Source organism: Octopus sinensis, linkage group LG3 (assembly GCF_006345805.1).
Source record: "Octopus sinensis linkage group LG3, ASM634580v1, whole genome shotgun sequence".
Taxonomy (NCBI): Eukaryota; Metazoa; Mollusca; class Cephalopoda; order Octopoda; family Octopodidae; genus Octopus; species Octopus sinensis.
In genome coordinates this window covers 6,325,296-6,337,663 of record NC_042999.1, presented here as the reverse complement: position 1 = coordinate 6,337,663, position 12,368 = coordinate 6,325,296, and the positions used below count along the sequence as shown (strand labels likewise).

At 34.0% G+C, this 12,368-nt stretch overlaps 1 protein-coding gene across 6 annotated transcripts in view; it reads right to left on the bottom strand.

Moving 5' to 3' along the window:
- LOC115209756 (E3 ubiquitin-protein ligase UBR5) overlaps positions 1 to 11,402 on the bottom strand; it is a 111,804-nt gene extending 100,402 nt beyond the window's left edge. For all 6 annotated transcript variants that reach the window (XM_036500835.1, XM_036500837.1, XM_036500838.1 and 3 more), the window contains exon 1: positions 11,212 to 11,402. In XM_036500835.1, the coding sequence (XP_036356728.1) occupies positions 11,212 to 11,273 (62 nt within the window). In that variant the 5' untranslated portion in view covers positions 11,274 to 11,402. The remainder of the gene's footprint in view (positions 1 to 11,211) is intronic.
- Positions 11,403 to 12,368: the final 966 nt, after the last annotated feature.

The window sequence follows — 12,368 nt, the reverse complement described above, 5'->3', positions numbered from 1 at the left end:
CCGCGAAAGGGGATCCGAAGGACCCCCTAGGAGTCGGAAGGGAATTACAGGGTGTCGAATGGGGGAGGTTTGGCATGCGAAAGACTAGCTCACCCAGATGAACTGCCTGAAATACTTAGCGCCATGCCCATCCCCCACATTGATGTTGTCCATTTCAATAAAAGATATTCCAGCAATATGATGCATTTTTCACATTTTCTAACCATGGAAACAATTTCATAAAAATTCAAAGTTTAGTGTCATCTTCAATAGAGTTTCTTAATTTGTCGTATGTGTATATTTTAGCTAATGTTTTAATTGCCAGCATCAGTACCCAGTACGCATTTAAGACATGGTACAGTATGGTAAGGTATTAAAATATTTTAAATGAGGAGGGTGGTCGATGCAGAAGAAGAGGTGGCTAAAGGGGGGGGTCGATGGTCGAAAAAGTTTGGCAACCCCCTGCTCTCTAAAATCATCAAAGTAATTAAAATATTGGTTTCAAATTTTGGCACAAGGCCAGCAATTGTGAGGGAGGGAGCAAGTCAATTATTTCAACCCCAATGCTCAACTGGTACTTATTTTAACAAGCTGAAAGGGAAAGGCAGCCCTGGGAGAATTTGAACTCAAATGTAGATAGGTGGAATGCCTCGAAGCATTTTGTCTGGCATGCTAACGATTCTGCCAGCACAAATCATCAAAATAATTACAGTATTAAAAATTTGTTGTATGCAACAGAAGTAGTATTAAATTAAAATAACCATCAATTTGTAATGTAAACACATTGCAAAATGCAAATTAACTGCAGCGGTCATCTGGAGAATGTGCTGCATTTAAAAAGCACAATACATCATCATCATCATTCCATGCTAGTGGCATGTAAAAAGCACCATCCGATCGTCGTCAATGTCAGCCTCCTCTGGCCCCTGTGCCGGTGGCACGTAAAAAGCACCCACTACACTCATGGAGTGGTTGGCATTAGGAAGGTCATCCAGCTGTAGAAACTCTGCCAGATCAAGACTGGAGCCTGCTGCAGCCTTGTAGCTTCTCAGACCCCAGTCAAAGCGTCCAACCCATGCCAGCATGGAAAACGGACGTTAAACAATGATGATTTAACATATGTCTTCCACACTGGCATAGACCAGACAGTTTGTTAGGAGCTAGCAAGCCAGAAGATTCCACCAAGCACTAACACACACACATATATATATTTCTTTACTACCCACAAGGGGCCAAACACAGAGGAGACAAACAAGGACAGACAAAGGGATTAAGTTGATTACATCGACCCCAGTGCGTAACTGGTACTTAATTTATCGACCCTGGAAGAATGAAAGGCAAAGTCGACCTCGGCGGAATTTGAACTCGGAACGTAACAGCAGACGAAATACGGCAACGCATTTCGCCCAGCGTGCTAACGTTTCTGCCAGCTCACCGCCTTCAAATAAATAAATATATATATATATATACGTTTAAATATTTGTTGTGCAAGATTTTTTATGTGAAGTCGTGTGTTGAAACAGATATTGTTATATTTCGGAATGGTCATATTGCCAGTTTAGCCAATAAAAACACACACACTATATATTTGGTGTTATTTTGCTTCAGTGATATTTATTTTTTACATTAATCTTGATCTTATTTCGGCCAGAGTTCTTTCGTCACACTCCTGTGACCGCATCAGTGGTCCTTTGTTTTCTTCTCACTTATTTGTGTCTCTCCTTACTAACCGTCAGCCATTTTGTATTTCTGACAGTTAGTAAGGAGAGACACAAATAAGTGAGAAGAAAACAAAGGACCACTGATGCGGTCACAGGAGTGTGACGAAAGAACTTTGGCCGAAAAAAGATTAAGATTAATGTAAAAAATAAATATCACTGAAGCAAAATAACACCAAATATATAGTGCGTGTGTTTTTATTGGCTAAACTGGCAATATGACCATTCCGATATATATATATATATATATATATATATATATAGTAATCCCTCAACTATCGTGGGTGTTACATTCCAAAACCTCCCACAGAAATAATTAAAATCTAAAAAATATAAATGCCTATTGGTTGCAGAAAACCACGATATACTGAGGATTCCACAATATAAATATACATATATTAGCCAGAAAAATCCATGATGTACTGGGTGTGCAATAGGTAAACCGTGACATGGCGAGGGATTAGTGTATATATGAGGCAGGCAAAAATCATTATCTTAGCAGTGACTGTTGAGGATGATGCTAGATGCATTTCTACTTGACAGAAACAAAAACCTGTAAAAACACAGAAATTGTTTCCCCGATGTCACATTTGGTGACATTTTGGAATAATAGTAACAACAGTTGATTGCTGGTTTTCATCAAAATGCAACAAATTGCTGTCAACAATTTCGCTTATTGATCTTCTAAACAATAATCAATAAAATACTTCATAACATCCTTTCTCTCTCTCTCTCTCTCGTCATTGTTATTTATACCCCTAAGTTATTGCGTTGTGATTGAATGACAATGGATCCAAGAGGTAATAAGCACCTAGAACAGAAATTCTTAACATGTGCAGGTCCGCCTCCGAGGGAACCACGTCAAAGGGGACATTAAGCTTTAGATAACATAACATACTAAATTTTACTTATAGTAGTAATTATATACTAGCTTAAAAGCTGCCCTATTTTGGGGATGTTAACCCTTTCGTTACCAACCCGGCTAAAACCGGCTCTGTAGTACAAATGTCTTGTTTTCATAAGTTTTGAATTAAAATCTTCCACCAAACCTTAGTCACAATTTATGTTCCTAACACTAGCTTAATGATAACTAAGTCATTTTACTAAATTCTTTGTTATATTTAAAGTAATTGAAAGAAAAACAGAACATCTCAAAATAAATACAGTAATGAAAGGGTTAAGAGGTACATTCAACCATAAAAATGATGCTAAAACTGAGACAAGAGAGCAAGATGTGATACTCCACCTTAGCAAACAATCCAACCCATACTAGCATGGAAAAGAGGTATATGATGATGATGAGGTGTAGTGAATGGTAATTAAAGCAGAGTGACTCAAGAGCTGAGATGAAATAATGCTGCTGAAGGTCTCAAGAATGAAATGGTCAAAGATATGGGAAGCTAATGGAAGACCTGTTGAGCACACATTGGCCAAAAGATGCTACCAGACAAATGATGCACTGGAAACTGATGAAGAATCAAACTGCAATTCTATCTTGGATGAATCAAAGAATTTGAATTTCTTTTCAAATAACTTCCTTCCTGAGGGAATTTTTCTATTCTTTTACTTGTTTCAGTAGTTTGACTGCAGCCATGCTGGAGCACTGCCTTTAGTCAAATAAATCAACCCCAGGACTTATTCTTTGTAAGCTTAGCACTTATTCGGCCATTTTCTTTTGCTGAACTGCTAAGTTTCAGGGATGTAAACACACCAACATTGGTTGTCAAGCAATGGTGGGGGTATAAACAGACACAAATACACACACACACACGACAGGCTTCTTTCAGTTTCTATCTACCAAATTCAATCACAAAGCTTTGGCTGGCCCAAGGCTATATAGTAGAAGATACTTGCCAAAGGTGCCACACAGTACTTATTCTATCGGTCTCTTTTGCTGAACCGCTAAGTTTCAGGGACATAAACACACCAACATTGATTGTCAAGTGATGGTAGGGGGGGAACAGACAGACACAAATACACACACACATATACATGGGCTTCTTTCAGTTTCCTTCTACCAAATCCACTCACAAGGCTTTGGTCAGCCCAAGGCTATAGTAGCAGACACTTGGCCAAAGTGCCATGCAGTGGGAAGCAAGTTTCTTACCACACAGCCTCGTCTCAACCTCTATACAATTAAAAACAAATCAAAGCATGGATGAACTTACTGTTGACATCACAAAACTGTAAAAATGAGTAATTTTCCTAAATTTCAAAACAGAATTACAACATCCCAATGAAATTAAGAGTGTTTCCATATTTTACAGTACAAAGTACATACATTTGAATAGCTTCTCAAACACCAAATTTAAAAGACTGGATTTATTATTTCATTTTCTATTTGAAAGTTAAATTTATAACCTCAAAAATTTCATGTGGAATTATTTGTACAGACAGTGCAGGAATGGTTGTGTGGTCAAGAAACTGGTTCCAGGTTCACTTGGGTCAGTGTCTTCTAGTCTAGTTCTGAGCTGACCAAAACCTTGTTACTGATGGAAACTGAAAAAAACCCATTGCATTACGGGGACAAACACACCAACATCGGTTGTCAAGCGGTGGTGGTGGGGACAAATAACAAACACACACACACACACACACACATATATGACAGGCTTCTTTCAGTTTCCGTTTACACACACACACACACACACAATAAATAAATAAATATATACATATATATATGTATATATATATTGTGTTTGTGTGTGTGCACACACACAAACACAATATATATATACATATATATATATGTATATATTTATTTATTTATTGTGTGTGTGTGTGTGTGTGTGTGTAAACGGAAACTGAAAGAAGCCTGTCATATATGTGTGTGTGTGTGTGTGTGTTTGTTATTTGTCCCCACCACCACCGCTTGACAACCGATGTTGGTGTGTTTGTCCCCGTAACATAGCGGTTCAGCAAAAGGTGAACTGATACAATAAGTACTAGGCTTGCAACCGGGGCTACAGAAGACACCTAAAGTGCCACACAGTGAGACTGAACTTGGAACCAGGTGATTGGGAAGCAAGCTTCTTACCACACAGCCACTCCTGCACCTATGGTCATCTTATCTTTTGTTTCAGTCTAGACTGTGGCCATGCTGGGGCACCATCATGAATTTTTAGTAGAATCAATCAACCCCATTATTTTTTTAAAGTGTGGTACTTATTCTATTGGTCTCTTTTGCCAAACTGCTGAGTTACAGGGATGTAAACACACCAACACCATCCGTCAAGTGGTGGTGGTGAGGGACAAATTAAAAACACATACATGATGGGCTTCTTTCAGTTTCCATCTACCAAATCCACTCACAAGATTTGGTCAGCCTGAGGCTATAGAAGACACTTGCCCCAAGTTGCCACGCAGTGGAACTGAACCCGGAACCATGTGGTTGGGAAGCAAACTTCTTACCACGCAAACACACCTGCGTAGTTAAAAAGTTTATTTGTAACCAAATGGTCGTAAGTTATCCCACCGTGCAGGATGATGGACAAGCATCCTTTACCAATGCCCCAGAGTGGTCAATGTTTTGTGATTGAAATGTGGCAAATGGAAACTGTGTTGAAGCCTTGTTGTAAGTGTATCAGTGAAAATTATACACACCTTTGAGAAACTAGATAAACTGGTGTGTTTACTCCCTTCCAATGGCACAGATACTCAACATCAGAAATTTAGCAAACCAGTAATACACTGGGGGAAACTAGAACAATTATTATTATTATAGGCATAGGCATGGCTGTATGGGAAGAAGCTTGCTTCCTAACCACATGGTTCTGGGTTCAGTCCCACTTCATGGTACCTTGGGCAAGTGTCTTCTACAAGGCCCCGAGTAGATTTGGTAGATGAAAGTGAAAAAAGCCCATCAGTGGTTCCCAAAGTGGGCTGTGCTGCCCCCTTGGGAGTGATGGGAAGATGGTGGGGCATTGAAGAAAAGTGGGATGACAATGGGATGGCAAAAATGAGGTGATAGATGTAAAAAAAAAAATATATATATATATATATAAATTAGGTCTAAGATTTCTGAAACACAGTTGTTTTGAATTTGCTGCAGAAAGTGGTCTATATCTGTGGTGGGAAGGGGAGGGGTGTTAGGAATGCTGCCTGGGTGCCAAGGAAACAACAGCCTGAAAAATTTTGGGAACTACTATATATATATCTGTGTGTGTGCATATGTGTGTGTGTTTCTCCCCCACCACCACCACTTGACAACCAGTGATGAAACTTAGCGGTTCGACAAAAAGAGATTGACAGGATCTGGAATAAGAGACCACCCCACTCACTTGAAAAATAGATATGGATTAACAGCAGGACTCTAAAACAATGCTTCAGTACCATATTCGTCTAACCCATGCTAGCACTGAAAACTAGACATAAAACTGAACAAAGCTATGTGTCAGACATTCACCCTGCACTTCCGCAGTTCCAGTATTATTTATAAGAAGTACCTCTAATTAACCCTGGGTGAGTTCTGATGAAACAATACTCTGTACTCCGCTTTCCAAGTAGGTGTGGTTTGTAGGAAATTTGCTTATCTCTAGCAGAACACACTCCCACGTGTAAGTCCTATTCTTTTAAATGCTAGTGACCACCAATTCAACCATTGTCTCTCTCTAATTACAGAATATAAAGTTCAAAATCAAAAGACTAAATCCTCACCTTCTAAAAAGAGGCATAAAAATATTTACAAATTTATCGTCATTATTTCTAAAATATGTTTTGTTTTATTATTAGAAATTATTCACACGGTTGTTTAATGATTACATAACATTTTCGTTGATCTGAAAATCACAGCAGAATTAAATTAGGCGCTCATTATTTCCAAAGAAAAGGAAAAAAAAAAGAGGGAGTAAAAAAAGACCCTAAAAATATGAACCTTCAAAAAATCTTGGTATAAAAGCGAATCATGGCTTAAGACTTTACTGATAAACCTTCACAGCTGTTTGAGAAACTCACGAATCGAAACAAATCACCAATGAGTCCATGTAACATATATATATAGGCAATGTCCTAGATCGATAACTGTAAATATAGCCAGTTTTTAAACGATCTTTTAATTGAGTCTACGATTCCAATTCTATTCTTTACTGAATCAAATACAAGAGAGAGGAACGGAGACAGCAACACACAGACGTCCTTTAATTGCAGAAGTGAGCAAGTACTTCAATTATACGAAGAATTATTTGGTCTTTTAATCAACCCTCGAGGAAACTAGACCCGTAGAAATATGGGTGGATGGGTGGGTGCGACAGAGGGAATTAACAAGATGGATAATTTTGATCTCGATACAATTTACGGTTTTAAACGGAAAACGAAAACTGCAGGTGCTAAAGTGGATTCTGTCGTAAAACATTTTTAAGGTAGTCATTCAGAGACAGTTATTTATTTTTTTTTTTTTCGTTTTTTTTTTTTTCAAACAATTTCTTTAATGAAATCACCCGGGTTTCTGACATCGATAGAAAATACGAATCGTGGGGTAGCTTTATTTTATTTATTTATTATTATTTTTTTTTTTTTGGTAATTTTGTCGAAAGCATGAAATACGTTGACGAAAACGTGTGATATACACAGTCGGGAATCGAAAACGGATCGGCCGAGTCCGCCTCTCCATGATAAATGCTCAGCTTTTTCAACATTCAATCTATAAAGGTTATATCAGCCATTAACCTACTCGAGCAAAAGAAGTATTTAAAATTAAAAAAAACGGTTAGTCAGTTAGATAGACATTTATAACGGATTCCTTTTTTTTTCTCAGCATTTATTTATATATTTTACGAATTCCTAATTAAATTTTATCAGTCCATTCCGCCTATACCGGTGCATTATATACATACATATATATACATATATATATATATATGTGTATGTATGTATATATGGCAAGCAATCTACTAGAAATCTCGTAATATGTCCGTGACTATACATTTATAAATACAGCAGCTATATATAATAGTGGAGGCTGCCAACCCGCATGTGCTTTGCTTGTCGACTCCATAAAACTACATTTTCGGCTCGACCATTAATTAGTATTATTATTATTATTATTAACTGGACGATCGGTGTTAATTAGGAACCGATTTATTTATAAAAGGCGGCATTAGGTCAAATTAAAAAAAAATCTATTATAATCAACGGCTGTAAATAGCAGGGTTTCAAATACGACTCAAGACGAATTCAAATTTAAGAAAAGAATAATTTCTTGTATATTTCCACCTACCCCACACACACACATTTAAAGGAGGGAGGGAGGGGGGAAATAGTCGCCTTGGAGGAAGAACAATTCATTAAAATGAACAGCGATTAAAGATTAAAGATTAATAATAGATTCGATTGAGCGAACATTTTCCTCGAATAATGAAAAGTGTTAAGGAATACGTTGAATGATAAATGAGAATCGTGGAAAGAGATAAAGAAAAAAATCGAAGTGTGGCAAATGAGTAATTAAGAGCTAGGAGATATAGAGGCGGTGAAGGTTAATAAGTCAGTAATTATGGTACTGGAATAAAGAGGCCATATTCTTCGATTTTAAAATAAGACCGATTCCACTATATATATACAGATTAACACGTCTGGTCACAATGACCTTTGTCATGGCATTAAGTAATATTTAGTCGACCTGATAGCTCACTATTATTAATGGACAAAAAGAAAATTAACAAGCTACCCACATTGAATGTATAAAACGATTGAAGCTATACACTCGCTCATGTGCGCGTGTATAAGTGTATTATATATATATATATATATATATATATTATATATATATATATACACATATCAGTAAAACAAAGGAAGTGGTGACTAGTGTATATTATTGTTGTTAAGGATTTCTGCAGTAAGAAACCCAACAATGTGATAAAAAAGTAATTATTTCAACAAGGACAGTTTTTTTTATATAAAACCAAGGAGTCATGTACAGACATTAGAGTGTTATAAGATTGTGTAGAACTAAGCATTTTAACAAGTTCATGTATGTATATATATATATATATATATATATATATATATACTTTAAGAAACACACCCGGAAAAAAAATGGCAGGTTTAAAATACTTTGTTTCTTTCTAAAAAAAAGTTGTTTTTTAAAAATTCAACTTTGATAAAGTAAAAAGCAGAAAATAATGAAGAAAATCTTCATAGTTGTACAAGCACAACATGCTGTATATAGTTCCAATAATCTATATAAAATATACACTTTCCTTTGACTGATACAACCAAAGGGGATATATATATTTTTTTTTTTAGGGCCTCAAATTGACTAGAAAGCAGGCTTTAATAAAACATTCCAAACCAACAGGATGAAGCCATATAGACTGATAAAGATATTTTAAAGGTGAAATATAACAATTTCCTGGAAACTGAATTTCTTTAGCCAAAACAGAAATACTCCAATTGTAAGGCTGCGTGTACCAAATGTTAATAGAAGCTTTCTCTGGTTCGGGTAAAACTTAATTAAAGAATAAAATACCATTGAAATTAATAGAATATTAATTCTCACGTGAATTAAAGCAACTAATTACAGTCATAATTATTTGAATGAGAAACTAAAACTTTGAGGATTAAAAAAAATGGTAAAATGCTGTCGTTAATTTCTCACCAACGTGCCCCAGCACACCTCCACAGATACCAAGTGATAATTAGGGGAAAATAGATAGAGATTAATTGAGCTCATTAGTGTAGATCAGGCAAGATGGAACGTTTTAGTTTAAATATTATGTTTAAATACATGAAAATGGGATTGAATGTTGTATATCTCTACCCTATTACAATTATATAGAACCACACAAGATGTGTGTGTGTGTATAATAGGATAATCTCACAGAGTGATTGTCCAGTTTAGTAGATGTTCCTTAAAATAACATCTTGTAGAGAGAGAGGAAGGGTTTAAAGGCGAAGAGACACTGGGTTATATAAATCCACCAGGGCGACACATATTCTAACAAGTCTAGGTTGAAGCCTGGTTTATATAGTTCCACTAATTAACGTGTTGAGCTGGCTGGAATGCTTCAGGTCATACATTGAAACCCAAGATTATGATGAGAAAGATATGGCATGGACAGATTTTGTTTTAAATAATAAGGGGGGGGGGTCTTTTTTTTTTTATCTAAAACCGAGAACAAGACACCAGTACACATATTCTATACGTGAAAGAAGTCATCTAGGTTTTAGATTTGTTCCAAGGTGTGGTTACTTTTGAAAGGATAACGATGAATATTCTTCATTTCGAGTGAATACAGCGTGATTATTTTATAAAGGAAAATGTGGAGGACTATTGCATAGATGGACATGTGTAGTCTTTAGTTGGAACCTCATAATATTCAAATACATCCATATATATATATGGATGTATATATATATATGGATATATATATGAATATATATATATATATGAATATATATATGAATATATATATATATATGAATATATATATGAATATATATATATATATGAATATATATATGAATATATATATATATGGATATATATTATATATATGGATATATATTATATATATGAATATATATATGAATATATATTATATATATGAATATATATATGATATATATATATATGGATATATATTATATATATGGATATATATTATATATATGAATATATATATGAATATATATATATATGGATATATATTATATATATGGATATATATTATATATATGAATATATATATGAATATATATATATAGGATATATATTATATATATGGATATATATTATATATATGAATATATATATGAATATATATATATATATGGATATATATATATATATGAATATTATATATATGGATATATATTATATATATGAATATATATATGGATATATATTATATATATGAATATATATATGGATATATATTATATATATGAATATATATATGGATATATATTATATATATGAATATATATATATATGGATATATATTATATATATGAATATATATATATATGGATATATATATATATATATATGGATATATATATATATGGATGTATATATATGACCATTTTAAACAAATATAGGAATAAATTTTAAGTATACAATTATATTTCAGTGTTTGCTGTTAGGCTGAAAGATATAACTGAAATCATCTGCATGCATATATAGATATATATATATATATATATATATATATATATATATGCATGTATATGAATGGATACATGAACCTACATACACACACACATATATATGATATATACACACACACATATATATATATAGACACACACACATATATATATATACAGACACACACATATATACACACACACACATATATATTATACATACATATGTGTGTATATATTTATACACACACATATATATATACATATATGTGTGTGTGTATATATATACATATATACACACACCACACATATATATATATATATATATATACACACACATATATATATATATATATATATATATATATATATACACACACACAGCTCTTAACACGTATGGTTTACTTGAGTTGTTTTATTGTTTTACCTGTCATTGAGTTGATCATCTGTTCCTGGTAATGGATGGACGACAAAATGAAGTGAAGTCATGATTCAAAATGGAAAAAATATATATATAGAAAAAAAAAGTCACATAAACTTGTTAGAAATGTGAAAATATCCCAAAATCTTCAGCGACTTTGAACTAACATAACAATATGTCAGGCGCCATAGTTGAGGTTGACATGGCACTTTAGAGAGGTCGGAGCTGATTGGGTTTAAGCACGATGTGCAGACCAATCAGATTCGCCGATACAAAACGTCGCTTACTCCGTCGGTCAACTTCACAAAACAAACACGGTTATGCGGGGCTGAGGAGGGACAAGCAGGGAGAAAATCCGGCCACGTAGAAGAAAAAACCCTTCCCTTTCGTTACTGTATTTATTTTGAGATGCTCTGTGTTTCTTTCAATTATTTTAAATATAACAAAGAATTTAGTAAAATAACTTAGTTATCAATAAATTGCGACTAAGGTTTCGTGGTATATTTTGATGCAAAACTTATGAAAACAAGACATTTGTTCTACAGAGCCAGAGCCGGTTTCGGCCTGGTTGTCAACGAAAGGGTTAAATTGGGATTAAAATGGTCTTAGTTTGAAAATACTTTAAATTGCATAACGTGTCTTCCTGGTTTGGTTCTTTCTAAGTGATGTAAACGTTTGTAAAATCTAAAAAGATATTTTGTTATGGAAGATTAATTCATAGAATGTTTAAAAGACATTTAAAAAAAAAAAAAGAAACTTTTGTCGAAAAATATTTTCACGTTTTTAAAACTCTTCTTCTTCAAATGTATTAATACTACCGTGGTATTGGCTTTTGTTGGAATATTGAGTTATTTACCATTTTATTTTCATTTAGAAATATCTCATTACGAAGTCCATTTCGTAATCATTAATTGTTATGAAGTCTTTGATTCAATGATGGCATCAAAGAATAGATTAGGATTTTTTTTTATTAAATCCGGAGTAACTGCATCACTAAGGAGATATTTAATCCAGTGTACAGAGGTTGTAATATTTTGCCATTGTTATTTGTTGGTTAATATACAACTTATTTTCAATGACCATATAGCAGGACTACTTGAGAGAGTTCCGCTACAACCTTCTATTCCTAACCTGTCACACCATTTGTGGATTTTCTTTTAACA